The sequence below is a fragment of the Gobio gobio genome (genome assembly GCF_949357685.1).
Source record: "Gobio gobio genome assembly, chromosome: 14".
Lineage (NCBI taxonomy): Eukaryota > Metazoa > Chordata > Actinopteri > Cypriniformes > Gobionidae > Gobio > Gobio gobio.
In genome coordinates this window covers 23,711,408-23,727,825 of record NC_137107.1, presented here as the reverse complement: position 1 = coordinate 23,727,825, position 16,418 = coordinate 23,711,408, and the positions used below count along the sequence as shown (strand labels likewise).

At 37.7% G+C, this 16,418-nt stretch overlaps 2 protein-coding genes across 3 annotated transcripts; both read right to left on the bottom strand.

Annotated features, from left to right (window-relative positions):
• Window positions 1–4,482: 4,482 nt before the first annotated feature.
• On the bottom strand, window positions 4,483–5,788 carry nhp2 (NHP2 ribonucleoprotein homolog (yeast)). Its single transcript, XM_079835671.1, has 4 exons — window positions 5,523–5,788; window positions 5,292–5,361; window positions 5,093–5,198; window positions 4,483–4,993 (listed from the first exon to the last, which is right to left on the bottom strand). Exons 1-4 carry the CDS (start codon window positions 5,671–5,673, stop codon window positions 4,868–4,870), a joined length of 453 nt encoding a protein of 150 aa, XP_079691797.1. The 5' UTR covers window positions 5,674–5,788; the 3' UTR covers window positions 4,483–4,867.
• A 55-nt stretch (window positions 5,789–5,843) lies between these two features.
• grpel2 (GrpE-like 2, mitochondrial) lies at window positions 5,844–15,877 on the bottom strand. 2 transcript variants are annotated; one of them, XR_013817950.1, is made up of 5 exons: window positions 15,735–15,877; window positions 14,310–14,469; window positions 7,542–7,623; window positions 6,870–7,445; window positions 5,844–6,818 (listed from the first exon to the last, which is right to left on the bottom strand). XR_013817950.1 is itself a non-coding variant. In XM_079835670.1 (4 exons), exons 1-4 carry the CDS (start codon window positions 15,809–15,811, stop codon window positions 7,111–7,113), a joined length of 654 nt encoding a protein of 217 aa, XP_079691796.1. In that variant the 5' UTR covers window positions 15,812–15,877; the 3' UTR covers window positions 5,844–7,110. The 2 variants fall into 2 exon arrangements, 1 of the variants encoding a protein (XP_079691796.1); XM_079835670.1 differs by having other exon boundaries at window positions 5,844–7,445.
• Between the last annotated feature and the right edge of the window lie 541 nt (window positions 15,878–16,418).

Genomic DNA, 16,418 nt, shown 5'->3' with positions numbered 1-16,418 from the left:
GAAGTAAAAACACCTAACCCTGGTTATAAACGGTAAACGTGTCCCCCAAATCTGATTGGTTGATTGGATGTCGTACCAAGATCAAAAACGATGTTGATCCAGGTCAGGAACATGTTGTATACTTTATCAAGTTCTGCGTCACGGACGACTTTATATATTGGTTTCTCAAACTGTCTCAGTCCTTTATACTTTATGTACTTGTTGGGCAGTTTATTGGTTCATGTAAGGGCATATTTCTCGTCGTGCAAATCTTTGTTGTTCCGCACATGAGTGTATGTTACATTTGAAATACCTTTTTATTAATAATATACCATGTCATCTACTGTTGGGGAAAAAGACACTGCTATTATTATATTGGGTTGTTTATTTTTATTTTTTTAAATGCAAATTTAGATTGTTTGGATGTTTCCATATCTTTTTATTTTGTAAAATCTTTATTAATAAACAAGCTTTTTATATATAGACCATTACAGTGTGATGTCAACGTTGATAGTCCGTTGGAAGTACAGTTGCAATCAAAATTATTCAACCCCATGTAGGCTTTTCTAAAGATAGAGTAAAAAAAAAAGAAGTATCTATAACAGTTTAGTGGCAAATTAAAAGTGATAATGTCAATATTTAATGTAATGCTTTTGAGTCACAGGATTTTTTTGTAATACAGCCCCTTATTCAACCCCTATTCAACGCTGCTGTTTTTAAGTCACGTGGGCTATTTATGATACAACATTTTGTTAAAACACAATAAAGCCTTTAGAAACTCTATAACAAAACTGAAATAGCTTGTGCTGTAACACATAGGCTACATACATTTAGCTCATGCATGTGCTAAAGTTGAGTTGCAAATACGGCCAAGTCAAAAGTGCTCTCACAAAAGCAATAGAGAACAAATTGTTTTATTACATTAAAAAAAGTCTGTCTACAAGACAATTTCCAAAACGGTAAAAGTTCTTAGACTCAGCTGGCAGCAATATTCAGAAGTTTAAAATGTGTTGTACCAGAAAACCATTGATGGCTTTGAAGAAAAACTATAATTGAGGGGAATAAAATGTTTGATCAGAGCAAACCTTCAATTTACTGCCAAAGACTTGCAAGATGACCCGATGAAAGGAGGAAAAAATACATTTCAATGCTGAGTATAAGAAGAACACTGACAAGCATGGCCTTCATGTTGGGACATCTTGCCGAATGCCACTCTTGCCCAAGAAGAACATAAAAGGCTGACTTGAAAATACAAAAATTTGTTTGGTTTGACCCGTGGAGTTCTGGAAGAATGTTTTATGGAGTGATATGACCACACTGGAACTATTTGGACCCATGGATCAGCAGTATGTCTGGTGCAAAAAAGGCAAAGGTTATGAGCAGTGCTTTAAGTGGAAAAAATAAAGTGCCGGTACTCACCAGAGGGGTCGGGGCTTTGTTGGGGGCGTGGTTATGGAGGGATTGTTTAGTCAATAATTCAAGAAGGTCCGTATTTTAAAGCTCTTTCTAACTTGTTCTCAGCCTTAGAACTTACATATAGTTCTTGTAATTGTGTAAATATATAATTTGTTACAATAAGGGTTTATTTACAAAGCAAGACCATTGACGGCACCTCATTAGGCTACCATGCAGGCCAATGTTAACTTTTTTCTTTCTTTTTTCTAATCAAATAGCAACACAGTTAGAAACTATAGCTGGGTCATTCCTGGTATGCGGTAACATTTTGGCTTCATAAATGTTTGAAAAAAAAGTACATGATTTTCATGTTTTTAGCATTCTACCAAAATGGTGACATGTTTAACTAGTTGGTCAAGCTATACATATTGTATGTTATACATATTGGTCAAGCTCAGGGACTAAAAAAATTATAATTATGGGTAGATTCATTGTTCAGACACGGGCCGTGAAGGTGTTCCACCCTGTTAGGGACATATACATAGTTATCACAAAATGTTAATCATGTAAATGTTAAACAATAACAAGTTTTTCTTGGATAGTATATGTCCCTTATGCCATCGTGGTATTTTTTTTTTTAATTCTTGAAACAATAACAAAACTATTATTGATGAATAGAATGTCTTGATTATTAAGAACAGGTACTTTTTGTACCCATTTTTGCCAACAGGATGGTAAATAATAAAAAAATGTGTTTAAAAACATATATTGTATATGCTTTTAATGATCCTCACCTCCCAAAATGAAACATAAGTATGCAAAACATTTAACGTTGCTGTCAAATTATTATTTAAAAATTAGTTTTCCGTCATTGTCCTGCATGATTTGCCATCAGTAATGTGTGGCACTGCACCTATATAACATGGTTTTATATATAATATTTATATATGCATATATGTGTTTATAGAATTTGCAATATACACAAAATACGATTTATTCTATTAGAATCTCCACCCTGTTAGGTTTATAGATCTAACAGGGCGGAATCAACAGGGTGGAAAATTTTAAGAGTTAGCCGTAGCTCTTTGAGGGATCAACGTTTAGCTAACTAACCTTTTACAGATAAACAGAACTTTTATAACTATGTCAGATATGTTTTAACATTTTTTTGACCGGACAAACATTCTTCATAACAGAGCCTAACAGGGTGGAACTTTAAGAGTGGGACAAGCAGGATAACATTTCAAAAACTAAAAAAAAAAGGTAGAGGTGAGAGTTGAAGCTTACTTCATTTTGTATGGTTGAATTCCAGCAGGAAAAACTAATTATGTAATTTCCTGAAAATTGTCTCAATGAAATTGTGGTCTTTTTTGGAAGTCGAGAAAAACATACTAACAGGGTGGAAGATGACTTCAGGGACACAGTAAATGAAGACAATTGTAAAAAAAAAAAAAAAAAAAATTTTGTTTCACATGATTTCTATGTATAACTAGAGGTATTTTAGCCTATTCTATAACATAATCTAAAAATATTTTGAGATTTTCATCATTTCATGGTTTATAGTTCTTGTGGAAGTTGATTACTTTGCACTGAGGACATGATAAAATTTAATGCATTTATCAATAAAAAGGTGTGCAAAATACAAAATAGTATTTTTTAATACATATTATATCTGTTTAAGTGATAAAGAAGACCTACATTTATAATTTAAGCCATTTCTTATGTGACTCATTTTATAGAAAATATGAGTAAGTAAATCATAAAGACAGAAAAGTCACTGTATAACAGGAACGACCCAGCTACAACATGCGGCTGTTGTCATCGGTAGAAGTGGTGCCACTCTCGTCCTCGTCCGCGGCACAAGTGCTTTGTATTTTAACCATAGATTTTAAACGAGCAGCTATGGTTGCGCGTTTCCAACCCAGTCTCACGTGGCGTTTCACACACCCTCTCCGGACCACTTTGAGTTGTTGACACTGACAGCGGCAAAAGCGACGCATGCGCTTTTCACTTGTAAAACTCAAGGGTGTATGGGTAATGTAGTCTCTGCTCGCAAATGAGCGTACCGGTAAGCTAAAAGCACGTTCTGGGCGCACGGAGAGGTGGCGGTACGCTCAAGAGCTATATTTGGAAGTGGCGGTACTGAGTAGGCCTACCGGCGCGTACCGGCCCACTTAAAGCACTGGTTATGAGCAGAAGAACATCATCTCCATAGTCAAATATGAAGGCTTGTTATGGAGGTGCTTTGCTGTTGCAGAAAGTTAAAATCTTGACTGTATGAAGTACATCATGAATTCTTCGAAGTATCAAGCCATTTTGGCAAAGATGGTGATGGCTTCGGTGCAGAGACTGAAGCTTGATGATCAATGGACTTTCCTGAAGGACAGCCATCCCAAAGTATACATCCAAATCTACTTAAGCCTGATTCAGGGATCAGTCATAGAAAGCAGTGATAACATTAAAACCAAAGATTATCAGTGATATGGACGCTTTTTCAAGCAAGGAATTGGCCAACATTGCAGTATAGAGGTAACAGAAGCTTCTAAGCACTTACAGGCAGCGTTTATTGAAAGTTACAAAGAATAAAATATTCTCCACAATTTTACTTTTGTGGGTTTAATAATTTTTAACAATTTGATTTCACACCAACTTTATACGTTCTCAGAATTACTCAAATGTGTCTTAAACTTTCTATAATCATTTACTGATGCCTTACTGATTGTTTTAATCAAATTTTGTTCTTGGATAGAATACATAGGTTGAATGCATATTGGCTAACTGCATGATTTGTATCATCTTAGAACTGTACATGGCTGACCTATGGACATGTACACAAAAGCCTCTGATAGCTAATTACTCTAAATTGTAATGTAGACACGTGCATTATCTGTAAAGCTGCTTTGAAATGGTGCATTGTGAAAAGCGCTTTACAAACAAATGTGAATTGAATAAGACCAATAAATCAGATGTATTCATCCAGAATGCATATATATGGCATGCCATGCTGAATACATTCTATAATTTCATATTGATGATTCTTCGATGTTAAGCAGCATTGGCTTATAAACACCTAAAATAGTATGTATCCAAAGAAACAGATGAGAAAAGAACAGTACAAAAAAAAAGGTTTATTTCAATATCTCTGAGGTCCACTGCCCCAAAATCAAAATCAATCAAGCAGTTATAAAAATCTGAAAGAAAACCAATCAATACAGAAAGCATTACAAAGATCAACAGTGTCAAATATTGAGTAAAACAAAAGGCTGAATAAAGCTCCATAGTGACATAAACCAAAGCTTCCTTAAAACAAAATCATGTTAACGGCGATCATACATTTGTGCTCCTTTCTACAAATGAAGAAGTCCAAAAAGAATTGGGTTCAGTCTATAAATGACTTTACAGATGCACTGGTGTACACTTACCCCATGCAAAAAGTCACCCACAACCATTTGACATTTAATATGATTATAAAATGATTGAATATGAAGTGTCCTCAGATTGGTTTAGGCAGAGATGTGACTTCCTCCAGACACTCATCATAGGCTTCTTTATATTCATCATGCGGTTTGACCATGATAACACAGGTGGGCCGTTTGGATCCAGCTGAAGAGCCCAAATCCTATAGAAAGAGGAAACCAAACATAGGAGTATTGTCACTCTGTACTTTAAATTTGATTTGGAAAGGCAAATATAATATTATATACACTTCTAAACTTACAACTTTAGATGGAACATAAGCATAAGGCATGTTTCGGTCTTCACACATGATTGGTAAGTGACAATACACCTCGATGGGAAGAGTGTCTCCAGCAAATATCACAATACTGAAAGATGAGAGAAAATAGCGTTAAAATAACAAACTTTAGTGTGGGCCAGTGACCATGATGCTAAAACATGAGGAAAAGAAACCATCTTACCCAGTCTCCCCTTTGTTGATGAACTTCTGTACCTCTTTTACTCCTCGTCGGATCTGTTTGACTTTAGCAGCTGTGAAAAACAATGGATAGCATTTATAATGAATAACTGTCTACAACCACGTGCCTGTCTCTTAAACAATAAAAATACAACCATATTTAGTATACTTTTATTCAGACTCAAGGGTGTAATATTTAACGATTATCATGAGTGGGAGGAAAACAAAACTTTACCTTTCTTGACGCATTTGTAGAGCTTTTTGCTTAGTTTACGCGATGCAAGAGGGTTTGCGATGGGATTTATATTAGCTATTAATTCTTGATATGATTTCTCTGTTCCCCCGGTCTCCTCCTCAACGGTTTTCTCCTTCTTTACCTTTGTCATTTTTCGCTAAAATATGTGAAAGTTTAAACTAAGAGATTAGCTTCAGGGTAATTTTGTGTTGGAGGACAGACCACACGTGCAGTGAATCTGAACGCGTTTCCGGTGTTTTTTCTCCACACTATTTCGGCGTTATGTACTGTGAGTTAGATTGAAAACACTGACCCCTAGTGCACAGAATGAACAAATGATGAGATTTTATTCAGACAACACCTCGGCCTCGCACACATACACTCAAACCTAATCGTTTTCAACATTTACAAAGGATACATCTGTAAAAACTTGTTTAAATGAAAATAGCTTACAGTTTCTTCTCAGTTACAAAAAAAGTAAACTATCGGGGCAAAATATTACAAGCAAAATAAATACATATAAATATTTTTGTTAAAGTTATCTCCCAAATAACATTGATCAATTCCACTTTGGACACATATACATCTCATGTGCATTTCTCCCCTCGAAAAGAGAAAACTTTAGCATTTGTTTTTGGGTAATGGTGGTCTATAACACTTCCTCGACACATTCAACAACAGCCAATGACTTCCTGGGAACATTACAATAATGGTCAATAGTTACCATTAACTAACCAACACTTTTACTGCATTTATTAATATTGCGTTAAAGGGATAGTTCACCACAAAATGAAAATTATAATTTACTCACTCTCTCTCTATGAATTTCTTTCTTCTGCTGAATACAGAAGATATTTTGAAGAATACAGGAAACTAAACAGTAGTGGAAAAAATACAATAGAAGTCAATGGGGCCCATCAGCAGTCTGGTTACCAACATTCTTCAAAATGTCTTCTTTTGTGTTCAGCAGAAAAAAACTCATACAGGTTCGGAACAACTTAAAGAGTGAGTAAATTACAGAATTTTCATTTTAGGGTGAACCATCCTTTAACATTAAAATGATGCATTATGAACTCACATGAAGTAGAATGAATAGTATATTTTTAAATGATCACTGTAAACATGACTGTTTCATGATGCCTACTTCATTAACTATTGTTAAACATATAGAACCTTATTATAAAGTGGTAGTAACTTTCTAATAGAAGTCATTACTGTCAACTATTAATCACTTACAGAAACCACCACAACAAGGGTGTAAAGTGCATTTTTCCGGGTCAATTTAACACCACGATTCTTATTACATTGCCTTTAACGCACACAAAGCAATAATTAATCTTTCCGAACATTAAATGGGCATTGGACATTCTGTAAATCGGGGTTCAAAACAAAAACAAACTAAAACACAAATTACAATGCCTAATTAATCTGTGTAGATTACAGGTTAGAAAAACAGTGCAACATTTACAAATACATATAAATAACCATAACTTCAAAGAGTAAGTCAAATGTCTAGTTGTCTAGAGATGTAAGAACATAATAAAAGTGTAAAAAAAAATAAGCAAGAGAGGACTGAACCAAGGCCCTGTCACTGCTCCTGTGTCTTCACAGCAATACCCACATGGGCATGGCGGATGGTACGTCCATGCAGCATGTAACCGTCTTGCTTCACCACAGCTATGGTGCCGGGCTCCACTCCCTCTGCTGGAGTATGACAGACTATTTCATGCTGATAAGGGTCGTAGGCGGCTCCCACAGGGCTCATCTTCTCCAGTCCATGCTTGGTGAAGACGCCCTGCAGCCGCCCCTGTATGTGTGTCAGGTATTGTGTCAGCTGCTGCACTCCATCCCTCTCCTCAACTTCTGCGCTCTTCTCCAACAGGTCTGCCACCTCCACAATGTCACGGCAGAAACTCTGAATCCCTGCAGGAGGAGCATAACGTTTAATACAATACTGCTAGAACAATGCAATGTGAACACCTATCAGCAATATGTGTAGCTCAATTAAAAGTAGATTACCAAATATTTTGGCATCCTCAACAAATTTCTGTGTCCTTCTTCTAACATTGTCCGAGTCAGCTTGGGCTCGTTTGTATCTCTCCTGTGAAAAGAGTTTGATTAACAATTGCCAAAAGCAAAAAGGAAAAAAACAACCAAACTGCAGATACTACGTTGATTAAACCTGATGGCAAAAGGGCTCCAGACTGCGACTAAGTGGTCGCATTTTGCAACCTTTTTTCCTGCTGGTGCGCCTGAATTTGGTTGGAGGTCGGACTGGTGCGACTACCGCGGTGCCCAACTGATAAGAGCTGCCATTTCTGTTACATATGAGAAACATCGGACGGCAAACTAAACGAAAGCGGACCGTTTATCAGCTCGGAGCAATATTAGACATCGCAGCGCGAGCTCATACATGGGCCGATCTCGATCACACGACACCGTTACTAAACAGCGCTGGGAGATCCAGTGAGAAAGCATTTGAATTCCCCCATGACTAAGACAAGACGACGCAAACGTCTTTAAACAATAACTGACTATATCAACATGCAAAAAGACGAGACTAAAATGTAGTAAAAAAATAAATAAAAAAAAAACTTAACCAAAATCTCTCTTCGATTTTGTCGAAAAAAAAGGGGACAATATTACAGACAAGCCTCTATGAGCTTTCATGTTTGCGGTTGCCAGATGTCAAAAGTTTAAATCCCCCAATCAGAGAAGTATACATTTTCTCTCCGGTGTTTTACTTAATCGTTATAACCTGGCAACCATGTGCGCACGCTCTCTCTGAAAATGTTGCCTATAAATAGTCAGGGTTTTTCCTGCATTGAATTTTTTTTGGCGGCCGCCAAAACTAATTTTTGTTCCGCCAAAGCCTAATTTGAGGAGTTATAGAGTGCCGAAGTAATGATGTCACTTTGTAGGCCAACCCGGAAGTTAGCGGTGCATTGGTTCCCTCGATCAAAAAGCCATTCATTTTCCCCATAGACTTTTGGAAAATCGCAAAAAATAAGATCTGTGTTCAACAAAGAGTAATGACCCTTACACGTTTTGTCTACCAAGATAATCTTTACAAGTTAATCCAAAATGTATACATTTTGAAGCCCAAATAAAGCCGTCAGATATAAAATGCTAACGGTAGGCTATAAACGGACTACAGCACACCATGGTCGCGGATCAACGTCATCATCAAGCTTCCTCAAACTTTATTTAAAAGCACGCTCGCTCATTATGATCTGCGCTGTGTATGAACACTTATCCACTTTTTCATGAGAAATATTGCCCATTCGTTTTTTCCAAAAATGTTAGAAACTAATTTTGTTTATGCGTGCCTCTCTGAGATTTATCTTTTGTTAATGTTTTTTCAGACAATATGATTATCACTGTGATAACATTAAATGACATGAAACATAACCCAGTCTCTTTTTGTTAAATGCAAGTTTACGTATGATCAATAATACAAAACGTATAATAAGCTACACATGAAATAAAGCAAACAATTCAGTCAAACATTCAAAGTCAGTGCTAGTCGGCTAACTTACAATGGTAACGTACAGTTATAGCCTAAAAATAAACAAGTAATGAAACTTATCTTTGCACTCAGCCTAAACGATTTGCCAGGGAACAAATTATAGATCCATGAGAGCAAATATGAGCCGTTAAATCTCCACAAGACTAATTATAGCTGGAGACGCCACAGAGACATCAGAGCCAGCGGCAGACGGCAGAAGGACTAGCCGAGGAAAGTCAACTCTCGCCGGCTAAACAAGCGCTGATCGCCGCTGACTCACTGGAGCTTCCAACTCCGATAACACCAGATAAAATGTTTAAATAGGCCCTCTTCTTATAAATAAACCAGATTTGAGCTTTAAACAACTACATTATCGACTGAAAAAGTCTTAAAACTAAGTTGTCACACATTAACAGTAGATTTTAACACAAAAAGATGTGTAAACACAGCCCATGTCAGCCATTTCTCAACGAGACAAACATGTGAAGAGTAAACTCCAAATGTTCAAGCATCCAACTTTGCGCGAATAGCGCGATTTATTCACGCCACATAAGTTCTTCATTCTTAGGCTGAAATGCGGGCTAGTGAGAGATTGCCTGTTTGTCACGATGACGTCTAAAGTCCCCGCCAAAGGATGTAGTCCCTTTTAGCAACTTGTTAGCAACCATCGTTTTTAAGACACAATAAAGTCTTAAAAAATCACAAGCAGGTTATAACTAGTGTGTTTTATGTCATAGATTAAAACGTGAAAATATATAGAGGCTTTGTTAACCACAGACCTTATTTCAGGCGATTTAGCAAAAACCCATTCAAAAAACCCATAGACTTTAGGGCGAGGGAACCCATAGGGCTAAAATGCTAACTCACTTCCGCGTTTTGGCCTACAAAGTGACGTCATTACTTCGGCACTCTATAGTGATGTAGAATAGATGACTCCTGCGTTTGTAACTGAGTGACAGAGAGAACGATCAGAGAGCTCCTCCCTGTGCGCACTCTCTGGGTCTTCAAAACAAGCACCGTCTTAGCTCTCTCATATATCACATATTAATAAAAAGGTCGGAAGACCGAATCCATGTTGTACGTGACACATTCAGACAATTTTTACCTTGAATTACCGCTGGCTGTGAATTGCGCTCAAAAAATGTGGACTCTTCTCTGACCAGCTGACATAAAACATACTTTCAGTAAACGGGAAACAAATCCTGTCCAGTAATGAAGTGTTTTCTGTGTGTTGACAAATCTTTCGCAATGTTCTAACAGACGGGATTCGCACACAACGCGTCTGCTAATGTCCGATTCGCAACCTAATGACTCCTTTGAACCAAATCATTTTAACGACTGGTTAAAACATCTGATCTGTCCAACACTGAACTCCCGAATCAGTTTAATCATTTACTCAGAACACATCTGAAATGAGAACACTAGTGTGCTTACCCAATTTAGCATAGGTAAATAGTAAAAATTAGTTTAAATTATCCACAGTAGGCCTATTTCAGCTTGTTTCTATTGACAATGTGTAGTAAAATAAATAGCCTAAAATAATTTATAGACTGGAGTGAGGTGAAACTAGAACAACGTTGTTGTTAGCTACACTCTAAGAAAAAATGGTTCTATATGGCACCAAAAATGGTTCTTGGCTCGTAATCATAGGGGAACCTTTTTTAGTGCTATATAGCACCAATTTTGGTGCTTCAGTGGTTCTTCAGCGGTTCTTCAGAGGTGCTATATAGCTACTTTGGTGCTACTTTTTAATATTGATATGATTATATACTAAAACAATTATCTGTAAATAGTGGAAAAAAAAGGAGGAACAAAAGAAACAAACATCAATGTAAGAGATCATACATAATATGAGATATCAAAATAAGATAAGCAAAATTACTAACCGTTTCTTTGCATTTTTAAAATGTATTGTCAGTATTGCGCTCGCAGATCACGTGGGTAGAGTACTTTTTACTGTGTGCGCATGTGTGAGTGGATGGCCATGTCTGTCAGCCACCACCAAAGACAATTTTTGACCACCCTGATAGTGTTGCGCACCTTCTTATTAAACCCGCCACCGCAATGATCAACCACTCCTCCATTTTGCTTGGGAACTAATGTGGTCGGAACCAAAGTTTCCAGGACTGCGTTCTCTGGGATACTCTCAAGCGGAGCACTACTACATTCCGATTGGTTGCCACCGAACCGCGTCATAGCTCATTACCATAAAGTTGAGGTGATTTCAACTCTTCTCAACGCCCAAATCGTCCAAGACACGCCGCGCCGTTCTCACCGCCATCTCCCATTGAAAATTAATGACTTCCGGCCACTTTGACGCTCTCGCCGGTGGCGGTGTGAACGCACAGTTAAGCCTTGTCTGTGAAACCAGGGGTTAGTAGAATAAAACTTGACCAAACAAAAACAGGACATGGTTGACTAAATATGATAAACTAAAAAGTACTTTTGACAGGACTTTTTATTAGAGATGCACCGATTGCAATTTTCTTGGCCGATTCCGATTTTTTGTTAATGAGATCGGCCGATACCGATTTTTGCAGATTCCGATTTTATTTCTAAGAACTATAATTCACAGCATATACAAACAAAAATCCACTGTTTTATTCTAAAATAAATTATTAAACATTACAACAGGATCTGCTCTCACTTAAACAACTCTCAAAAAATAAGTGTTCTGTGCCTGGAAAGAAGTAGAAATAACAAATAACTAAAAATTAGTTGCTTTTAGGCTTGCTACGATAGTCGGTGTTGCCGGTGTTACCGGTGTCCAGACTCAACATCGGTTACATCACTTGCCCACCGTGGCACCGCCCACCGTCTTTTTGATTTTCTTATAGTAATAAAATAATTTAGTTCAGTTAGAGAACAGACAATACAAATAAAAACTGAACGTATCTGTTTAATAGCTGACTGAGATGATCGCGGAAGATTTGGTTTCAAAGCGAAACGCAAAAGCGTTTGTCATTTGTTTTGTTGTTGTGTTTTTCATTAAAAATAATAGGCTAATGAACCCACAATTCAAGCAACCTGCAGCTGAATTGGCGCCAATTCAAAACCGAAAGTAAAATGTGCACGGCCGCACAGAGCGCGCATTGTTTACTTTTGCCTGGCTCCGCAGTGAGAGCCTCCGCGCTACGCTGACTGCGCGCATTTATTTTTGCCGCGCGCACCCTCGCGCTCATGCGGGCGCATCGAGTATAAACAAGGCTTCACGGACGAACTGTTATTCATTCATGGCGTGCATTTCAATCATAGACTGATCAATGCTTGATCAGTGCCCTGACTACTGAACTAGGGAACTGAGACGCACCCATGGCCTCACAGAGCGCGCATTTACAGCCGAGCTGTCATTCACGGTGTGTGGGCACTGGCGCATTTTCAGTTCAGAGCGGTCGTGTGCATGTTACTTTCGGTTAGATAGAATTAGTGATTTAAAAGCCTCCGCCGGCGGGAAAATTTCCTCACCGTCACATCCCTAGTTGCATTATGAAACAAAACATTATAAATTGACCTTTTTCTCTTTTGTACTAAAGTACAAAAGATCCTATGAATGAACAAACCTGAAGTGTACAATACTCCTCCAAATAATAGTTCAGTAATTTGGGTAATAAATGTTGCAAGCTAGGGGTGTCACAGTACCAAAATTCCAGTAGGCGGTACCAATACCATAAAAATGTTATGGTACTCGGTACCAAAGCTATAGCTAATATATATATACAGGGAGTGCAGAATTATGAGGCACGTTGATTTTCTGATCATATTTTTTTTCCAGGCACATTTGACCAATTCCAAACCACAGTAATCCTAATAACTACTATTGATTTAGTAATTAATAATGTATAAGTGATATATAATTGTTCATGAAGGCTGGAAATGAAAATCACCTTATATTCAGGTGTGCAGAATTATTAGGCATGTTTTCTTTTACAGAGAAATTGAGCCAAAAAAGAGATTTAACTCAGACTGAAAAGTCAAAAAGTATTAAATGCCCATGAGAAGGATGCAATACTAATGCAATACTAGACATTGCAGTTAAGGCGTGACCATTGGACAGTGAAATGCTCGTTGGGTCAGCAGGATCTGACAAAAACAGGTGGTTTTTGAACAGAAAAGACACCTGTTAACTGCAAAAGAATTAAGAATTAAGGTGAAGAATTAAGGGTGAAACCATCAGGAACCCTTTAGTCTCCAGCGCCACCATTTTCCAGAGCTGCAACCTACCTGGAGTCTCCAGAAGTGCAAGGTGTCAGGATCTCAGAGACTTCAGTTAGGTAAAGAATCCTAAAAAATGACCCCCACTAGATAAGAATCACAAGCTGAAGTGTTGTAAAATACATGAAGAAGGTTTTTTTATAGGCTTTATGGACAGATAGGTTGAGAGTGACTCTTGAAGGACCAGCACCACATCCTCTAGTACCACTGTTTGAAGAATTCATCTTCCAGAATCTGGCAGTACGTTTTGGGAGTTCATTTTAGTCCATCCTGAAGTCCGTTTTGCAGAGATGGACTAAAAATGAACTCCCAAAACGTACTGCCAGATTCTGGAAGATGAATTCTTTTAAACCGAACTTTTATTTTGATGGGTTGCCTTTGCCCTTGAGTGTGTGTGTTCATGATATGACATTTCTCTCAAATGAAACGGTAAATTCTCATGAAGTGACGGTTTATGCTTTCGGCTGATCATCCAGCACCATGAAGTCCATAATTTCTTTGTAATTGCTTTGGTCTTTTCGCTGCTTATACCAAGTAAAGATGGGAGAGGCTGCAGACCTGTGGTTGGCTCTGAGCTCTGGCCAGCTTTAGCCGTTTTACCTTTACTAACGTTACCTTCTTCAAACTGGGCATGTTCCACGGGGTGATGGAGTTTTAAGTGTCTAATTATTAGGTTTGTAGTGTTGTGTGCTTTCCAGGTAGTTCCCCCGTGGTTTATTTTAACCTTACAAGTTTTACAAATGGCATAATTAGTGTCTTCTAGTGTTTGCATGCGGCTGTGAGCGCGAGTGTGGCTCTGACGTCAACGCTGCGCTCGTGCTCACAGCCGCATGTAGACGGATCGGCTCAAAATCGGAGACACGTGAGACGGATCGGCCGATCACCGATCAGGCTGATCACGCAAAAAAACGGCCAATTACGATCCCTGGCCGATCAATCGGTGCATCTCTACTTTTAATCATATTTAGTCAGCCGTGTCCTGTTTTTGTTTAGCGTCTGTGTTTTTGTTTAATCACTCGGGAGGACGGAATTAAATAAAATAAAATAAAACTAGAATGTGAACTTACTGTAAGGTCATGAACCTGCTCTTCCAGTTTTCTAGCTCTCAACTCCAACGTCCTGAAATGTGTCACAGAATGACAGTGGTCGTCATCTCCATCGTCACCTTGGCAGTCGTCACCAGCACTACGATGTTCCGCCGCAGTGCTGAAGAGCCCTACAACGGACCTGGAGGAAAGAAAAGAAAATTCCTCAGCATGATCACTGCATCTAAATGTAAAATGTATTTTATATTAGGTGGCTTCTAAAGCCTGTATATCCGATCAAAATCCCTCTTTTACACCACAGTTAAAAGACTATGGTATTCAGTTTTATGCTGAACACAATAGTGCAATGCTTATGTTACATGTTTCTTTCAGCATAAAGAGATCTGATCGGCAAAGTAATATTACATGAAACAACAAATCATTTATTTATTTTTGACCCCAAAATATTTTAAGTCAATTTAAAGTATGGGCATGCTGGTGGTACACTTTCCCAGTCAGGTGGTACAACTACAATATATACATACACTTTATCAGTTCTATCAATCATTCATTTCAAGCTATTCAATATTTTGTTGTACACAAATGGTATTAATAAATATTAAATACATTTAAAAAAAAAAATCATAAATAAAACTTTGGGACAGGGGATTTTGGGATTATAAATCTTAATATGCGTCCTATACCTATTGTATCCTAAACAAATTCTTGAATTTTTAATGTGGGTTCAATTTGATCCAAAAGATCAAAGTTGGCTAAAGTTTATTGGGACAATGGGGGGTTGTGTCGGTATGTGTCGTGAACAAAGAGAATCCACAGGAATGCAATAAAACCATTCATCATTACGAGTAATTCATCATTACGAGTAATTACACGTTTAACGTTAATCCGTTTTACATGAATAGTTGTGAAAGTAAATGATCCGTAGGATTGATGATTACTCAAGGGAAAGTAAAGTTATGAAAACATTAAACAAACCTTGAAATAGAAAATAAAAACCCATTGCCGGTGTAATTACTAACTTAACGTTATATCAGACACTATTGCAATACAGATTATAGAAGCATTGTTACATTTCATTGCCCGTTAGAAGGACAAAACGTTTTAAAGTTAAAAAAAAAAAGAGAGACAGGTGTGATATTAAAGCTGACAGGTGTGATTGATGGAGAAACGTACTCTAGCTAAACAACTTGAAAACACAATTTAAATAAAAAAAATGACAAATGGTCGACGTGTTCGTCGTTTCTGAACAAATTTAAAAAAATTTGGTTTGTATTTACTGGTCGCATTGAGGTTTGAGTCCCGCTAAACCGTTAACGCTCTCGCTAGCCGGGTAGCAGCGACGCTTCCTCCACAACACTTTAAACTGGCAATAATGTGAGAAAAATACATATTTTCTCGTATTATTTGTACATTTGTCTCAATATTACTCTTTAAATCATGTTTTACCTGGTGACCGCCCTTGGTGTTAACCCGCACAAATCGATGGGATATCTTCTCGTTGCGGTCAGAAAGCGTACGGCCATTTCCTCAGTAGCGTATGTGGGGGACGTGCGCGCGTGACCTGCTCGACGAGTCACTGTTCAGAATTCACTAAGCGAGTCGATTCACTTAAACAACTCTGAATCTCGCTTTACTGGTGCTGCAAAAAGTAAAATCCTACATATACAGTCAATTATATCTTATCGTAAAGCCATTAAATCAGACAGGGGTTGTTGTTTTTTCTTCGGTACTCCATTTGACTGACTGAATCCTTTATTAAACACAATAGGCTACTCTGCTTCAGGGGTTTTAATTCTTTTGTGCCCCAGGCAAGGACCACCCACCCAGACAGACCAGACCCACATCCAACTCAGAGATCCCCTAATATAACGTGGTCGATTTTATTCGTACCACAGTATACAAAAACATTAATAATATCAACACTCCACATAACCACATTGAAAAAAAAAAGATGTAGAATGTATTTTAAGGAAAACTCAATCCATGGACCCCTGCAGTGCAGTAACTTCATGGATCCCCAGTTGACAACCCTGGATATGCTTGATAAATGGTCAATTAATTAATTCACAGATTTCAGAAGCAAAGCATATTGTACTTGATGTTATCCACCATTAAAATGTAAAAAACATT

Coding starts and splice junctions, on each gene's coding strand:
- nhp2 (XM_079835671.1), bottom strand. CDS start 5,673: ATGACAAAGGTAAAGAAGGAGAAAACCGTTGAGGAGGAGACCGGGGGA. Junction 5,362..5,522: donor CTACAAATGCGTCAAGAAAG/GTAAAGTTTTGT, acceptor TGTTTTTCACAG/CTGCTAAAGTCAAACAGATC. Junction 5,199..5,291: donor ATCAACAAAGGGGAGACTGG/GTAAGATGGTTT, acceptor CTCATCTTTCAG/TATTGTGATATTTGCTGGAG.
- grpel2 (XM_079835670.1), bottom strand. CDS start 15,811: ATGGCCGTACGCTTTCTGACCGCAACGAGAAGATATCCCATCGATTTG. Junction 7,624..14,309: donor AGCAGGTTCATGACCTTACA/GTAAGTTCACAT, acceptor CTCTTTTCACAG/GAGAGATACAAACGAGCCCA. Junction 7,446..7,541: donor TGAGGATGCCAAAATATTTG/GTAATCTACTTT, acceptor CTCCTCCTGCAG/GGATTCAGAGTTTCTGCCGT.